At 45.1% G+C, this 18712-nt stretch overlaps 1 protein-coding gene across 1 annotated transcript; it reads right to left on the bottom strand.

The window, feature by feature from the left end:
* Positions 1-8611: 8611 nt before the first annotated feature.
* On the bottom strand, positions 8612-9547 carry LOC122119458 (E3 ubiquitin-protein ligase TRIM52-like). Its single transcript, XM_042693514.1, has 2 exons — positions 9403-9547; positions 8612-9138 (listed from the first exon to the last, which is right to left on the bottom strand). Exons 1-2 carry the CDS (start codon positions 9545-9547, stop codon positions 8612-8614), a joined length of 672 nt encoding a protein of 223 aa, XP_042549448.1.
* Between the last annotated feature and the right edge of the window lie 9165 nt (positions 9548-18712).

Below are 18712 nucleotides of genomic sequence, written 5' to 3'. Positions count from 1 at the left end.
AAGTCTGGGCTTTGAGCAAGGCTCCTTAAATGTGACCCCTCTTCCTCATGAAGGAGCAGGCTATGAGGGAAGGCCTGCCCTGGCTCTTAGTTCCCAGGCCTCTCTGTTCTAGAAGAGAGCCCCTGTGGAATTGACACAGCTGTTGAAACTGCAGTCCTTAAAACACAGACCTCAGAAAGCCTGTGCCTCAGTCTGAAGACCTCTGCCCTTCATCCCCAGCTTCTCAGTAAATGAAGGAATCGTTGAGTGTGAAGCCCTGAGTGTCCAGCAAGTGGCACTGCATGCACATTTCTTCTCTGGTAAAGGGTGCATGGCAGGTTGTACAGGATGGCAGTAAATCTCAAAGAACTAGAGGAATGTTCCTCAGCTTCTCTGCAACTTTGAGGAGGGGAAGGTTATTACAGAGAACACAAGGAGACAGGTATGTGGACTCTTATCACCAATTAACTACTGAAAAATCCAGAAGTAGAGCTGTGGCTCAAGGGCTAAAATGCCAGCCTTGAGCAAAAGCTCAAGGACAGCAATCAGGCCCTCAATTCAAGCTCCCGGACTGCCTAGATAGATAGATAGATAGATAGATAGATAGATAGATAGATAGATAGATAGATAGACAGACAGACAGACAGACAATCATAATTATCTTTCCCAGTACTAAGGTTTACACTCAAGCACTCTGCCCCTTCAGTTATGCTCCCAGCCCTAACATTGTAATGCTTTGCAGTTCTTGAAGCATATTTCCTTTGTTATTTTATGAGAAGAAACACTAAGAAGGATTGTTTTCCTATCTGTATCCTGGGATCTTCTCATTTGCTTTATTTGCCCCATCATGTCTGCAGAGATGAGGGTTGTGTGTGGCATCAACAATGGTGCAAATGTCACCAGGAGGCATATCAAGTCCTTACAAACAAGTGGGTCCATGAATTTTTGTCTTTTTCTGGGGTTAAGTTAAATTTGTAGAATTTCCAAAATGTCATTTTGTTCTTGTTTGATATTTCGAAGGTACAGCTTTACAAAGCCTGTCTTTCTGTTTAAAAGAGAAAAATGTTAATTTCTTGCTCAAAAAAGAAGAAAAATGGTGGCAGTTCATTTGTAGTTAGAGTATAAATAAATCTATGTGACCTGAAGTCACATGACACCTGTGACTTGGAAGGAAGTAAGAGAGAGCTCTTAGAATGCTGAGAGCCCTGCCCAGGGCCAGCCCACTGCATAGCTTGGGTGGGGAGCTGGGTCCCAGCATCTGGGCTCTGGTGGCTTTCAGATAAGAGATGAAGGGAGGGGACCGGATTCTGCTCAAGTCTCTACTTTTTTTTTTTTTTTTTTTTTATAATATTGCATCTATTCTATTCTGCTAATATCTTTGAATTTCCATGTTGATGTAAAATTTTTCAAACTAATTTGGAACCTCACAATAAACAATACTAAGTGGGCTATAAATCACCTGCTATAATTTGGCTGTATTTTGTCCTGGGACGTCTTTAGTGCTCTCTGCTTCCTGTTCTTCCTGAGGTAAACAACCTACTCCTCTCTAGGCTCTATCTGCCTGATGCTCTATTTCACCATGGACCAGCATTGGGGGCATGAAGAAAATCTCTGGAACCATGAGCCACAATAAACATCCCTTAAGCTGTTTCTTTCAGGTTGTTGTTTTTGTTTTAATCAGAGTGATTGTTGTATAGGAATTCAGTCATGAGAAAGAGCGAAGCCACATCTTGAGAGGTCAAATTGGGAGTCTATATTAGAAAGCAGGCCACTGCAGATGGACTCCTGTCTCAAAGACCTGCAGCCCAGAATCCAGCACAAAGGTTTTAAAGACAAAAAGCCACATTTTTGGGGTGGAGATCCATACCCAACAAAAGCAGACCACATAGGGAAATATTTAGGGGCAAGCAAAACACATCACTTAGGGAAATACTCAAGGGCAAGCATTCTTTCCAGCAAAGCATTCCTGCGCTAAACAAGCAGGTAGCTGCAATTCAAATAATGTCCAGTCTCACCAGTAGGCCTTCTGGAGCTGGGTGGAATGCCGCCCCTCCACCCAGCAAAGCACCAAGATGGCCTGAGGACAAGGCATGTTAGTTAGACCCAGTCTCCTCATTTCATGATGAGATTAAACAGTTGACTCCTCATCTCAGATAAAGTGACAAGTGTGAGGGCTCACCCAGGAGCTTGGCATCTGTCCTCCCAGTCTGCCCCAACCTTTTTTTTTTTTTTTGAGACCAGGTGTAGCTACGTAGCCAGGGCTGGCATTGAACTCACAATCCTCCTGCCTCTGCCTCTGCCCTGGCTGAGATTATAGGCGTGAACCATCACTCATGGTTTGTATCTTGATGCTGAAAGAATTTTGTCAATTTTTCCTTTATATTGAAGACATGATTAAAATATTTTATGCACGTGTGTGAAAATGGAGCGGTGAAACTTGTTGAGATTGGCTTAGGAAATGGGAAGAGGGATGAGAAAATGAAGGAGGTGAGTCTGATCTAGGTACACTGCCTGTATGCATACATGGACATATCAAAATGTAACTCCCTGTACAAATAGCTGGAAAAAACCCTCTACTGTAAAAAAATCCAAACATTTTAACTTTAAGTTGCCTGATCTGGAAAAAACTTTTATTTTATTGAAGCTGTCTTATTTTGACTTCTCATCTTGCATTGAATGTATCAACAGGAAATCAACAGGAAACATGCTGAGTTTAATCACAGCATTTGCTGTGACTTACTTCAGATTGGAAATACAGGGAATTAAGTATGTGCTCACTAGTATTATACTACTTAGCCAACTTACAGTGGATTTTTGCCAATTCAATTCTGCTATGTTGCATATGGTTCTCCATGGTTTTTACATCTTCACATATTTCTAATCCAGGGAAACACAGTTAGGACATGGTAGTTTCAATTTCCCTTTTTTTTTTTTTTTTTTGAGTGACTATTCAATAGTTACCTTTCATTCTTTTGCTTGAGAAGTGAAGAGTATTTAAGGGTTTTAAAACAAATCCATCATCATTTGTATACTTTTTATTGGCAGTTCGAAACTATTTTTTCAGCTTGATTTCATGGGAGAGAATGTGGAGAAAACACCACTCTCCTATTTCAGAATATAAATAGCTTTGAAAGTCTTGATAAACAAAGAGAAATTGAAACCACCTAATGTTCTGCAAATACCAAAGGTTCTGTGTGTCAGAGTTGATAGCAATCTAGCCAACGCTAGGAAAAGAAGAAACTAGGGAAGAAGGCCAAGTGCAGAGCCCAAGTCCTGTTCACTAGTTACCACACACTGAGATTTTAGTGTCTTGGGGCCTAGCAAAATAACCAGATTCAGAGTGCAAAGTTCAGTTATGTGACTAGATCTATTTTTGTGTTTTCAGATATATGGCACCCTCAGCACCCCAAGTGGACTTTTCAAAATGGTAGTTGATTCAATCAATCCTACCTCTCCCAGACCCATTCACTTTTATGCTCTGCCTTTAAATTGGGAAACAAAAACAATTATCAAAAAGTTTGGGCAACTGAAAGGGTTTTTTCCCCTTTCCAAGGATCGTATAGTCAGACTATTCTTTTTATATACATCTGTTTTAGATTTTTTGAGCTGCTAGGAACAAATTCCCACACTTGGGGAGGATCAGACATAGTAGAAATGTGCTGTCTTCCAGATCTGGAGGTGGTAAAAAGTCTGAAATGAAGGGCCTGGCAGGACCACATGCCCTCTGATGTCTGTATCTAAGGGAGGCTCCTCCTCCTCTTCTTTCACAGCTTCATGGTTTCCAGGGGTCCTTGTCCCTGGGTTCATGGCCACAGCGCTTGCTCTGCTCTGCCTTCAGACCTCCTTCTTCACTGTGAATATTGGAGTACCCTCCTTTCCTTTTTATAAGGGCACTGGTCTTTGGATTTAGGACCCATCCTAATTCATTACAACTCCCTTTAACTCATTACATCCTATAGACTCTGTATCCAAATGAAGCCCTGATCTGAGATTGCAGGCGGAAATGCATTGGGGTGGAGGCACGATGAATACCAGTGCATTTCAAAAACATCATGCTGTTAAAAATGAATTCTGTTCCTCACCTCAAGGAGGCCATGTTTGACTTTATTCTCCAATGGCTCTCATCTCTACTGTATCTCACTCATTCTACTGAGAGTTACACAAACATATACCTTGACAAAAGAATGTCTAGAACAATTGGCCCCCTCTGATGCTCTTCCCTCCCTTTCTTTCTCCCTTTCCTTTCTCTTTTTTCTGCTTAAGACAGGGTCTCCCTACCTGAACTGGTGATCTTCCTGCCAGCACAGGGTCAAGGTCTGCTCATGAGATGTGTAGGAAGGCTTCTCTTTGGCTCATGAGATGTGTAGGAAGGCTTCTCTTTGGACTGGGACTCCTGTACCAGCAGCACCCTGATGTCCAGGACTAAGCTCCAGCATCAGCCTCGTGGGAACATTGGTATCCTCAGGTGCTGGACGTGAGGGCAGGGTCAGGAGACCCATATTAGTTGAAGCTAAGAGGCACTCCATGGGTACTTACTTCGGAAACAGAAAACAAGGAAAAAACAACAAAGGGTAAGCAAATACAGCAGTGGTGCTCACTAGACAGTATGTTGAAAATGAACTACGTAATTTGTGGGTAGAGATGGAAGGGAAAAATGGAAGACAGTGAGGAAAAAGGTGTATTGTCCAAAAATAAATGTAATCTTTACCAGACTTATGGAACTGTAACCCCTCTGTACAACACCTTTATAATAATAAAAGAACAAAAGTGGGGCTAGGAAAGTGGCTCAGTGGTAGAGCGCTTGCTTTGCATGCCTGAGGCCCTGGGTTCGATTCCTCAGCACCACATAAAGAAAAAAGCCAGAAGTGGCGCTGTGGCTCAAGTGGTAGAGCGTTAGCCTTGAGCTGAAGAGCTGAGGGACAGCGCCCAGGCCCAGAGTTCAGGCCCGATGACCGGACCCAAAAAATAAATAAAAAAAAATAAAAGAACAAAAGTGACGGTCTGTAAACCAGAAAGATCCTACCAAAACCTAACCAGGTAGGCCCCCTGGGTCCAAACCATTGAAAGATGCAGCATACACCAGCCCAAGTTAAGCCACAAAGTATTATCAAACTCATTTAGACCTAGCAACTCTCAATACCAAAGGCAAGTTTTCAATAAAAGATCATTGAATACATGGAGTTCAATTGTTAAATGATGTTGGGAACACTGAAAAGCATTTTTTCTCCATGCTAGGTGCCAGAGGCTTATGCCTGTAATTCTAGCTACTCTGGAGATAGAGATCTGTGGATCGTGGTTTGAAGTCAGCTTGGACAGAAAAATCTGTCAACAAGCCATATTATTCTGGAAGACAAGGGGAAAAGAGATTCTAGAAGATCATGTGGTTAGTGTGGTGGATGATACACACTGAAACATGCCAGTGTGGAGGTGAGGGTGACTTGGGACAGAAGCTTTGCTGGTAGAGGGTAGGGGATGGGTGGAAGTGTAATTTGGGTGAGTTCTAGAGGCAACACTGAGACTACAGATGACTAAAATTATGCTGGACATTGAAGGAGATGAGACAGATGATGCAGAGTTTTTGTCACTTTTTTTTTTTAAGGAAGAAGAAATAGCTGGACATTAGTAACTCATGCCTGTAATTCTAAGTCTTCAATAAGCTGAGAATGGGAGGACCATGGTTCAAAGCTGGGTTGGGCAGAAAACTTCAGGAAACCCCTTCTGATGTCATAGCTGGGCATGGTAGTGAGCTTTCATCTCCAGCTATATGGGAGACTGGAATGGGGAGGAACATAGAACCAGGCCAGCCTAGGCAGAAAAGTCCAAGAGATTCCCTCTCCATAGAGGGAGATTGGATGTGGTGGTATATGCCTGTGATCCCAACAACAGGGAGCCTAAAAGTAGGTGGGTGCTAACCTATGTGCAACTTATCCTCAAATAAACCAGTGACAAACAAAGCTGGAGGAATGGCTCGTGGCATACTGAGGAGAGGTTCATCTAGCAAGGTACAAGTGTACTGCCAAAAAAAAGGGAGAGAGCATGTTTGCATTTGGATGAAACCAACTCAATATTGAGAAACCAATGGTGCAGGACAAAGGAACCATTATGATAGAGAAAAGCTTTCTTGGAAAGAAGAGTAAAGATTCCCAGACCCATAAAACCAAGAACAGACTGAAAAAAAAAATTAGGTGGGTTTTTTTTTTTTAGAACTTTGGAACATAACCAAAGGCTACAACAATCCTACAAGCACTTTCTGAAGTTTTTTAAAAAAGCTGGGCATCAGTGTGAACAATGGGCTTTGTGGAATTTTAACTAGAGCTATTCCCACAGCTCTCTCTAGTGGTATTGAGAGCATCTCAGCCTGGAAGCCACTGGGATCAGAATGATTTTTAAGCTTGAGGAAAAAAAAAATACCATCCTCAGGAAACTGCCCTTATATGACTTACCTGAAAATTTCCTGGAAAAAAAATTTTGTTTTTTGGGTCCGATCGTGGGGCCTGAACTTTGGGCCTGGGCACTGTCCCTCAGCTCTTCAGCTCAAGGCTAGGGTTCTACCACTTGAGCCACAGCGCCACTTCCGGCTTTTTTCTTTTTGCTTATGTGGTGCTGAGGAATCGAACCCAGGGCCTCAGGCATGCAAGGCACTCTACCACTGAGTCACCTTCCCAGCCCTCCTGGAAAATACTTACTTGTTTACTTGACCAAGATTGTTGACTCCAGCTTGCTATGAACTGCCTATCTCTGGACAGTTGGTCAAAATTTGTTTTGCATTGCATCTATCTGGTACGGTAGTAGTTATTGGAACACATGAATGAACAAAGACATTTTTAATTAGTAAATAAGATGGGAAGAAGGCACTTTGGATGGCTTCAAATAATTCTGGGAACTGGAAGGCCACACATGAATTAAAGACTGTGTGCACATCCAGGAAAGACCTAGGAAGGCTCTGGTGTCTCACTCTGGCTGGTCAAGGGGCTTGGAGTACACAGCAACTGAGGATCAAAGTCAAGTTGTTAACTGGCCGGTAGACCAGTCTCAGCAGTGGTCAAACATGATTAAGAACACAAACATCACTTGGAGAAGAGGAATATGACTGGGGCTGGGAAGGTGGCTCAGTGGTAGAGCGCTTGCCTTGCATGCCTGAGGCCCTGGGTTCGATTCCTCAGCACCACATAAGCAAAAAAGAAAAAAGCTGGAAGTGGCGCTGTGGCTCAAGTGGTAGAGTGCTAGCCTTGAGCTGAAGAGCTGAGGGACAGCGCCCAGGCCCAGAGTTCAGGCCCCACGACTGGGGAAAAAAAAAAAAAAAGAGGAATATGACTTCAGATTTCTCTGAACTTTAGAAAAATTTATTTGGACCATATGATAACCCTATCACTGTTAAGTCTAACCTTTACTTTCCTGATATAGCAAATAAAACAAGACAGAAGTTGCTTTCAACACTGTGACACTATTTTCTTACACTTAAGATACCCCAAAGAAGAATAAAGATTTAAAAACAAGAGAAAAAAGAAACAATGAAAACAATAGTCTTTCCCTGTGTTTACAGACCTTAGTTTTGTTCTTTTTTTTTAATCTCCCAGTCAAAACAACCACACACACCTCTTGAATTCTTACAGTGAGGATTGAACATAATTGTGAAAAACATTTCTTTCCCAAACTGCCAGAGATAGATCTTAAAGAAAGATCATAACACATTACACAAAATTAAAAACATGTCATTTCTTCTCTTGAAAAAAACATTCATGAATTTGGTCCATGACCCCAAAAAACTTTGCTTTTATGAGAATTTGTTTACATATGTACACACGCATATTTTTGTAAGTTTTGCTTAATAAACGATGTTGGTATTTGCCCACTAACACTTCAGGGTCAATGTATTTTAAGTTCCAGGTCTGTTGAAAACCTTAATTTATAAAATACAAATCCTTTTTCTTCAGCATGCCAATGTCGGAGTTAGTGTGTCCATGAACTCAGCTGAATACAGTTCTCTATGATAATATGGAAGCAACAATATGTAACCCAAAACATTGAATGACATTCAAATCTTCAAAAGCAAACTGGGATGGAATACACTGTTCTTTACAATATGTTGCCAGCACAGCTAGAGATTTCTAGATGATGTGCAGATTCTTTTGATGACTGGTGACTGCTGCAGTAGACCTTAAACAACAAACTCTTTAATCTTAGCCAAAACAACAGCTCTAAAATGGCACTGCTCTAACCACTATCAACATAAGATTTTTATAAAACTGTCCCCAAGTCAATTTATTTGATACAGCCTTTAATCCAAGCATGGTGCAATCTCGGCACTTGGGAGGCTGACAAAATTACTCCTATAAATTTGAAGACAGCCTAAGTTAAACATGCCCACTCCCCAACCAAAATGTTTTGGTCAAGTAAGAGACCTGTGAAAACAGCACATACATTGTTGGAAAAACTTAATCTTGAACACAAGCAGTTTGGTCAGTAGATTAACTTCAACTAATAGTAACAAAAGGGAAGCTGACGTTCCTTAAATCTCCAGTTTGATGTACTCACTCATTCAGTCAAGACTGCAGGAGGTTCTTCATTTACTCTCAAAGGTGTGGCAGCACTCAGAAAGTATCACACCGCGCCACTCGGCAAAATACCAAGGTCACTGGCTGTTTTCTTCCGCACCGCCTTTGCCACCGGCGCCCCTCTCGCAGTTACTGTTTGCTCGGCACATGGTGCAGGAGGGCTCTCTAAATGCCTCGAAGAAGAGCTTCATGGCTTCCTGGTGTCTGGAACACATCTCCTGCTCTCTCCCCCTGTGGACCAGATGATCGCCAGGGCACATCTGGCGGATTATCTGCACCATGTTGCCTAGCTGCAGGTTAGGACGGAGGTTGCGGCGCGTGAAGGTCTGCTGGCACTGGGGACAGGTGAACTTGCGAGCAGAGGGCGGGGAAGAAGACAGGTCGCTGTCAGAGCTCAGGTATTCCTCCTCGTACTCCATAGCGTCCAAGGCATCCATGAACTCTTCAGGATAGATGGTGATTCTCAGGTCGCGTCCCAGGGCGTCGCCGCCGCCGCCGTCACTGCTGGGGCTTCCAGGCTGGTGTCTGTCTGCGGCAGCCGGGCCGGCGTCGCCCTCGTTCCCGCCGACCTGCGCCCCGGCACCGGCCTGGTTCTGGAGGGCGCCTTCTCGAGAATCCCCCAGGTAGAACACCTCGCGAAGGGAGCCATCCAACCCGCCAACGGCCCCCCTCTCCTCCTCCACTTCCTCCTCCTCCACCACCACTTCCTCCTCCTCCACCACCACTTCCTCCTCCTCCACCACCACTTCCTCCCCCTCCACCACTTCCTCCTCCTCCTCCGAGTCCCCCTCTTCCTCTTCCCTCTCCGACTCGGACTCCGAGTCCTCCTCCGACTCCGAGTCCTCCCACTCGTCATCACCCTCCTCACCCCACAGCCGGGTCACGCATGCGCGGCAGAAGTTGTGCCCGCAGCCTATGGACACGGGGTCGCAGAGGTAATCCAGGCAGATGGCGCACAGGGCTTCCTCCTGAAGCATCTGCACGGGGCCGGATGCTGAGTCCGGTGCGGCCATGTTGCAGCTCGGTGGACAGCCGGGGCGAGCCGGGGGCGCCTGCGGGCCGGCCTCGGGGCTGCGCGGCTGCTGCTCGGGGCGGCTTGGGCTGGCGCTCACAGGCCTCGCAGGCCGCGGACCCCAGGCCCGGCCACGGGCCTCAGACTCGCAGCGGCCCTCCTCGCGGGTGCGGGCCGGAACCGGGCCGGGCGCAGGCCTCACGAGCGTGCGGGTCAGAACCGTGCTCGGGCCCGCCGGGCGTGCGGGCCGGAGCCGGGCCGGGCGCAGGCCTCACGCAGGCCTCACTAGCGTGCGGGCCGGAGCCGGGCCGGGCGCAGGCCTCACAGGCGTGCGAGCTAGGCGCAGCCTTCCTCCCGGTGTGGGCCGGGCGCAGTCCTCACCAGCGTGCGGGCCGGGCGCAGCGTTCCTCTCAGTGCGGGCCGGAACCGGGCCGGGCGCAGGCCTCACCAGCGTGCGGGCTCGGGCCCGCTAGGCGTGCAGGCCGGAGCCGGGTCGGGCGCAGGCCTCACAGGCGTGCGGGCCGGGCGCAGCCCTCCTCTCAGTGTGGGCCGGAACCGGGCCGGGCGCAGGCCTCACCAGCGTGCGGGCCGGAGCCGTGCTCGGGCCCGCTAGGCGTGCAGGCCGGAGCCGGGCCGGGCGCAGGCCTCACGAGCGTGCAGGCCGGAGCCGGGTCGGGCGCAGGCCTCACAGGCGTGCGGGCCGGGCGCAGCGTTCCTCTCAGTGCGGGCCGGAACCGGGCCGGGCGCAGCGTTCCTCTCAGTGCGGGCCGGAACCGGGCCGGGCGCAGCCCTCCTCTCAGTGCGGGCCGGAACCGGGCTGGCTCTCCGGCGCAGCCCTGGCGGGCGTGCAAGCCTAAACCCTGCTCGGGCGGCCGGGTGCGCAGGCCGGACTCGGACTCCGCTCCAGACCACACCCGGGCCCCGGCCCAACGCAGCGGTGCGCAGCTTCAGGTGGCGGCCGTCCTCAGAATCCGCTTTTTGCGACTCTTGTAGGCGAGGCTGCCGGAAGTGACGTGGCCGCTCTGCCCTCCCCCCTCCCTCTTCCGGTGGGGGCGGGGCGGGCCGCCGTGGAGGACAGGACGGCGTCTCGGTGGTGCTGCGGCCCGCCGGCGGGTTCCCGCGCGTCCCACCGCCCCGGGTGGGCAGGCCCGGAGCGCGGCCGCCGCGGACCGCTGTCGGAAACGAAACGCGGGAGGCTGAGGTCTGAGGATGGCGGTTCGAAGCCAGCTGGGCAGGAAAGGCCGTCATCCGCTAGGATTGGCGCTATGACCCAAGTGGCCAAGTGCTGCTGCCTTACGCCGAGGCACTGAGTTCAAGTGCCAGGACACGCGCCTGCCCACGCACACGCACGCGCACACGCAATGCACACACGTGTATGTGCCCACGCACATGCACACACATGCACGGGCACACGCACATGCATACACACGCATGGATGCACACATGCACGCGCACACGCACATGCACGCACACACATACACACAAGCACACACACACGCACAAAGCATCAATGAAACTTGAATACAAGTCCCTGAGACACTGAGATTATCTGGTCCTAGGATGAGAAGAAACAAAAGGGAAGAAAAACAGCCTTAGAGGCCCTTTGGATGCCAGCGAGCACAAACTTCATACTCAGAGGATCAAAAAGAGAGGAGAAAGAAAATGGCGCGAGTGTTTGGGGAAATAATGACTAAACATGTGTGACATCCAAGGCCTCAGCTCTGCCCCACCGCGGTCAAGGTGTGCATTTAAAACCTTGACAAATCACAGGTTGGAGAAGCTCAGAGCCTCATCTAGATGCATGTAAAGGTTAAGTGAATCTTGTCAAACTGATTGGGTTGAAAAAGGCTGGGATACTAGAAGTGAATGCACACCTTTGGTCAGAGCTGATGGACTTGCAGGGCCAGTAACTAAGGTTAGGAACACACCTTGAATACGTGGGCAGTGTGGTTCAATGCACTGCGGTCTTGGATGGAGAAAAGGAGACAGACAAGTTTCTATCACTTATGAATGGCTTCTTCTGCCGCCATGCCAGAATCTCAGACTCCAGCGTCTTTATCCTTTCAATACAGACTCACAGGAGTAACCTTCCATGGAGCTTTGTAGGCGTCAACCTCATATGCTGCACCATTACCCCCTGCCCTCAGTCCTGAGGCTTTCTTTCTTTCTTTCTTTTTTAAATTGAGCAGCTACCATGTTATTTAGCTTTCCACATGCAGATAGCCATTTCTGTGCAGGCTATCTTTAGCTTTTAATTATGTAAACTTATCTTTAAAAAAAATCTACACACACACCTTCTATTAGGAACACATTCTGTTCCTCAACAGAACCTGGAATAACATGTAACCATGAAATTACTGAAGGGAGAAGAAGAGATCCTGAAAGCATCAAAGAGAAGCAACTTGCTATGGACAAGTCATCCTCAGAAAGACAGACTACCAGTTTCTTCTCAGAAACCTAAAGGATATGAGATATTGGGATGAAATACTTCAAATTCTGAAACACTGTAGAGCAAGTAGAAGAGAAATAGATATACCAGGATTAAAAAATGTCCTACAAGGGGGCTGGGAAGGTGGCTCAGTGGTAGAGCGCTTGCCTTGCATGCCTGAGGCCCTGGGTTCGATTCCTCAGCACCACATAAGCAAAAAGAAAAAAGCCAGAAGTGGCGCTGTGGCTCAAGTGGTAGAGCGCTAGCCTTGAGCTGAAGAGCTGAGGGACAGCGCCCAGGCCCAAAGTTCAGGCCCCACGACCGGACCCCCCCCCCCCAAAAAAAATGTCCTACAAGAAATGATAAAGGAGTCCTTCAAACTGAGATAAAAGAACCCTAGAGAGTAACTCAAAAGTGTATGAACAAAAAACAGTGGTGCAGCATCTAAATACATGATTATAGCAGTAATATCATTGTATTTTTGATTTACAACTCATTTATTCTCCTGTTTTAAAAGACAAATGTATAAAGCCATCATTTTAAAACTGTGTTGATAGACTTACAGTGATGCTATTTTTGTGATGATAGTAGCACAAAAATGGTGAAAGAGTAAGCTATATTAGAGCAAACTTTTTTTAAACATACAATTGAAATTAAGTTGGTATTAACACAGACTCACTTGAATTAAGATTTTTATTTATGGTCCCAGGACACCTCCAGAAAAATAACTTAAGCATGCATGCACAGATGCGCACAGACACACGCGCGCGTACACACACACACACACACACACACACAAGGTAGGATTACGGATAACACTAGCAAAGTTAAAACAATACTCTAAAATGATTAACACCAAAATTCCAGTAGTGATAAAACAGAAAAACAACCTACAATACATACAGAAAACAAGTGGTCAAATAGCAGGTGGAAGCCCTGCCTGCTCAGTAATTACATTAAACGTAAATGAATGAATCAGCCTTATAATTAAAGAAAGTACAGAGAGTTCAGTAAGACTAGGTAAATATTACTCAACTATAAAACTTAACTATAAGACATAGCTTAAATTCAAGCCAAAAAGGCATGAAGTGAAAGAATAGAAAAAAGATAGCACACAAAGAATACCAAAAGAGAGATCAAGTACAAAAACTAATATGAGAGTAAATAGACTTTATAACTGAACTTTTACTGGAGATGGAGTAGCATGATATAATGTTAACAAGATAAATAATCACAAAGACACAACAATCATAAACAAATTTGTGCCTGACAAAGGGCTGCAAGATCCATAAAGCAAAATTGATAGAACTGAAGGGAGAATAGGCAATGCATTTTTTGTTTGTTTGTTTTTTTGGGTCCAGTTGTGGGGCCTGAACTCTGGGCCTGGGTGCTATCGCTCAGCTCTTCAGCTCAAGGCTAGCACTCTACCACTTGAGCCACAGCGCCACTTCCGGCTTTTTTCTTTTTGCTTATGTGGTGCTGAGGAATCGAACCCAGGGCCTCTGGCATGCAAGGCATGCGCTCTACCACTGAGCCACCTTCCCAGCCCCTAGGCAATGTAATAGTAACAGAGACTTCCATTTTCCACTTTCCACATGGCTAGAACAACTAGATAGAGGATAAACAAGGAAATAGAGGTTTTGAGCATCAAATGAAACCAATGGACATGTCATTCAACAACAGCAGGGTACATATTTTTCTTCAGTACATTTTCCAAAATATGCTATATCTGGGCCATTAAACAAGCCTCAACAAATTTAAAAACACACAAATATGTCTCTGTGACCACTTGGGAATTGTCTTAGAACTCAATAAATGGAAAAAATCTGGGAAATTCACAACCAGGTAGAAATTTAAAAATATACCGTTCAATAGAAATTTTTAAAAACCACAGGGGAAATGAAATACTTTGAGATGAATTAAAACAAATATACATCATGGAAAAACTTTGGGATGTTGCTAAAGCAGGAAGTAAGGATTAGAGTGACTAAAAGAATAACAGGGAGGTTTTTGGGTAATGGAACTATTCTGTGTTTTGACTGTGGTGATGGTTATGCAACTCTATGCATGCATTATAATTTACAACACAGTAATACACAAAACATACACATACTCAAAAGTTAATTCTAACAAATGCTAATACAAAATAAAACTACAGACATTAGCATTCACATAGATGATTGTTATTACAGATTTTAAATGATAGACATCCACCAGACTCTCATTATAGAATTTCAAGCTCCCCAATTCATTTCCCTGTACACGTCAGTTACAAAATTGAAAGATTTGATTTATTAAAAAAATTAAGAACAAAACATGGATGCCTTTTTCTGCTAATACTCAACTGAAATTCCCAAAATAATGAAAGCATAAAGCCTGGAAAGAAAGGACTAAAATCATAATTATTTATCAGTAAGGAAAAGGGCTATAAAGGAAACAGAGTTCTGCCTCCTTTTTCGGGCAGCTGCCGGGCCTGAGGCTGACCTGAGCCAAGACAGGAGAGAACTTGTAAATGAACTTGGGAGTTCTAATGCTAAACTGGGTTAAAAGCTTTACTATTTAGAAGAAGAAGATACTGTTCAGCACAAAAAGTGACTAAGCTCTGGGAATTGCCAAAAGTATTGAAAATGTTGAAAACATTGTTTATAGAAAATGACAAACAACAAAACAATAAAAAAAAAACCCTCAACAACTCTTTCTTTCTCCTTTTTTTATTGCGGAGGTGATGTACAGAAGGGTTACAGTTACATAAGTCAGGTAATGAGTACATTTCTTTTTGAACAGTGTCCTCTCCTCCCTCAATTTCTCCCAGTTTTTCCTCCCGACCCTTTCCCCTAAGTTGTATAGTTCATTTCCAACACAGTGTCTAGTGAATATCACTGCTGAATTGGTTCACCCTTTGTCCTACCATTTCTATGCTCCCCCTTCCCCTCTCCAAATCAGATAAACTTATATACAAGACAAAGGGTACAGAAATTTAAAAAATCAACAAAAGGGACTAATACGAAAGAAAAAAAAGAACTGTAAACACTACAATAAGAAACCTCTTGCTTCCATTTCTTGTAGTTCACTTGGTTAGGCATCATTTTATATGATCATATGAACATAGTTATTGAGCCCTCGTGATCCTCTCCGAAGAATATCCTCCTTTGATTTCAGTGTGTGCAGCTCTGCTTTCTGATTCCATGGTAATGAACCAGTGTACCATGAGATATCTCCACCCACCTCCTCTTCTCCACTCCCAGGCCAGGTCGTGCTCTGCTCCTGACCACTCCTTCATCTGTGTGTCACTCAGGCCAGAGGAGCAGGAAAAGCAGGGATTGTCCCAACTCACTGTAAAGAAAAGCTCCCCACCTTGGTCCCTAGACTCCAATGCCAGATGGTGCTGATGGGGAGGGCATGCAAGGCATATAAACAATGAAGCTAATCTTCCCATTCAAAAAGAAATGTACTCTTTAGTGGATTTATGTAACTGTATAAGCTCTGTACATCACCTTACAATAACAATAAGCAATAAAAAAAAACTGGATAGGTGCATTTGGCCCAAGTAAATGAATCAAGGAAAAGAAATGACATGACAAAATGGAAAGAATTTGGCAGTGATGCTGGAAAGGGAGACAGGACGTGCTTCAGGAACGCAGGTAATTTGGGGATTTGAGGAAAAATTATTGAGTTAATTGGTGTGCACTGATGAAAGGCAACTGGCTCACTGTTTTATTTTTATTTTTTGGCTAGAGATGCTTGACTGCACTGGCTGGCATCATTCTATTTTCTTCCTGTGTAACCTTGAACCTTAGCAAGTTGTGAAATATCCTTTTGTAACTTTTTAAGTAGTTGTAATAAAGGGGTTATAATTCTGTAACTCAGGTTGTGTTTATCATGTGTAACTTGTTTTTTTTTTTTTAACAAGGTTGTGGCTATTATATGTTAATTGCAATAGAATAGCCAGAGCTCATGCTTTGAAGATAATCCACTTTCTGATTTCAGAGGCAATTACTTTATCAGAAAGCTTTCTTTTATTGTGGCCTGAGTTTTTCTTCCTTCCTTCCTTCCTTCCTTCCTTCCTTTCTTTCTTTCTTTCACTTGTTTATTTCTTTCATTTCTTTCTTTCTTTCTTTCTTTTTTGCCAGTCCTGGAGTTTGAATTCTGGGCCTAGACACTGTCCCTTAGCTTCTTTTTGCTCAAGGCTAGAGCTCTACTACTTGAGCCACAGCAATACTTCTAGCTTTTCCTTCCTTCCTTCCTTCCTTTCTTTCTTTCTTTCTTTTTTGGGTCCGGTTGTGGGGCCTGAACTCTGGGCCTGGGCACTGTCCCTCAGCTCTTCATCTCAAGGCTAGCACTCTACCACTTGAGCCACTGCCACTTCCAGCTTTTTTCTTTATGTGGTGCTGAGGAATCAAACTCAGGGCCTCGTGCATGCAAGGCAAGTGCTCTACCACTGAGCCACCTTCCCAGCCCCTCTGGCTTTTTCTTGTATGTGGTACTAAAGAATCGAGCCCAGGGCTTCATGCATGCAAGGTACGTACTCTACCACTGAGCCACATTCCAAGTCCTGATATTTTCTTTTTATTAGAAACCATGTTTTATTAGAAATGGAGGGACAAAGGATGAACAAATGCAGCAATGGTATTCACTGGACACTATGTTGATAATGAACTAGACAACTTGTAGATGGGATAGGAAGGGAAAACTGGGAGAGAAAGAGAGAAGGGATGACATTGTCCAGAAGGAAACGTGCTATTTGCCCTACTTGTGTAACTGTAACTCCTCTGGGTTTTTTGTTTGTTTGTTTGTTTTTGTTTTTTGGTGGGTCATGGAGCTTGAACTCTGGGCCTGGGCGCTATTCCTGAGCTCTTCAGCATAAGGCAAGCACTCTACCACTTGAGCCACAGTGCCACTTTCGGTTTTCTGGTGGTTTATTAGAGATAAGAGTTTCACAGCTTTTCCTGCCTGGGCTGGTTTTGAATCGTAATTCTCAGATCTCAGCCTCCTGAGTAGCTAGGATTACAGGTGTGAGCCACTGGCGCCTGACTAACTCCTCTGTTTTTAGCATTTGCAAATAAAAATGTTAAAAAAAAAAAAAAAAAAACAGCAACAAATTTTGTTGAGGAAAAAAATCAAACACCAGCATCAGTAGCAGCCAAAGGCTCAAATTACCAAAATATCCATGTTCTGAGGAATGGACACACATATATACACACACAAAATTACTCAGCATTAAAAAGGAAGAAACTGGAAGTGTGCTATGATGTGGATAAATCTTCAGAGCATTACGTGAAAATAAATACAACAAAAGTCACCTATGATCTTAGCTACTGAGGAGGCTGAGATCTGGAAGGTCCTGTTTCAAAGCCGTTGAGGCAGAAAAGTCCATAAGACTCCATGTCAAACCAGCAAAAAGCTGGGTTGGAGGCATAGCTCAAATGATAGAGCACAAGCTGAACAAGTAAGCCAAGGAAGTCCACGGCCCTGAGTTCACAACTCAGTGCCTGAAAAGAAAAGGATAAAGGAAAGATTGTGTGATCCCACTTATATGAGGTACCTTGGCATTGCTGTACAAATACCAGAGAGGAAACAGCTGGCGTGGCTCACACTTGTGGAGGTTTAAGTCTGTGATCCGCCATCCCTGTGGATGGTTTAGGGTCTTCTGTGGCACATCAGAGGAAAAGAGCATTTGTTTACCTCTTGGTTTGGAGCACAAGAAAGGAAGAGGCCAGAGTCCTACTACTCACTTTAGTGATGCGCCCCTTGATGACTAAAGACAGCCCATTAGACCTTAGCATTTCAAGTTGCTGAACTGAAGACTAAGGCTTTAGTACCTGGGTCTCTGGGGACATTTAAGATCTAACCTGTACCTTACTTTTAGAAGTCAAAAGTCATAGAGGAAAGGCAGGAAGAATAGAAGTTACCAGGGCTCATTGGGCGAGGGCTGGGGGCTCGTGTTTAACGAGGATCGAATTTGAATTTGGGAAGATGAGAAAGTTCTGGAGATAGATGGAGGAGATGGGGTGCCGAATGCGAATGCACTTACTGCCGCGGAACGCTTAGAAATGAGAAAGCGATAAATGCTCTGTTCTGCGTATTTTATCACAAAGAAATTTGTGTTTGGTAGTGAGGAATCATTCTCTTTCAGGCACTTGTTTTATCATTAAAAATTAATGTTGACAAAGAAAATTGTGTGCTATGATTACTCTGGTTATGAGCCACTTTCATGGTCTATCCTTTACTGACGTTGTTCCTTTGCTCATGGTTTCAGTCAGTACCAGTCTAACCAAAGAAGTTTAGCAGAGTATGGCCAGATGGAGAGGATCATCTCGTGACTGCTTGAGCTGGCTAGCACAGAGCATTCTTTAGGTGGAGCCTATGGCAGGATAGGTAGGGAGGAGGAGAGCTCCAGAGGAGCCCAAAGCCCCTGGTCGTCACAGAAGAGGTATCTGTGGGAGGACTTTTAAACCCATGCAGTCGTAAATTCTTTTTCCAACTTCTCCTAAAGCAAATTTTACCTCTTTTCATCTTTTGGGGTGACGTCTTCTGGAAGTTTACTCTGCAGTGGCAAGTGGTCTCCTGGGCTCCTGGGGGGACACTCTACTCACAGGAGTCTCAGGCTGGTGTATGAGAAGGGCAGGCAGGACCATTCAGGACCGCTGAATCGCACACCTAGTCCCTGCAACAGGCACCGAGTTGCTGAGGTGAAGAGGCAGGACACACGGCTCTTACCCTCGGGAGTCCTCAACTTAT

Source organism: Dipodomys spectabilis, unplaced genomic scaffold, assembly GCF_019054845.1.
Source record: "Dipodomys spectabilis isolate Male_0828 unplaced genomic scaffold, ASM1905484v1 ptg000169l, whole genome shotgun sequence".
Lineage (NCBI taxonomy): Eukaryota > Metazoa > Chordata > Mammalia > Rodentia > Heteromyidae > Dipodomys > Dipodomys spectabilis.
Note: the sequence above shows the minus strand (reverse complement) of the source record. Positions and strands in the feature narration are given on the sequence as shown.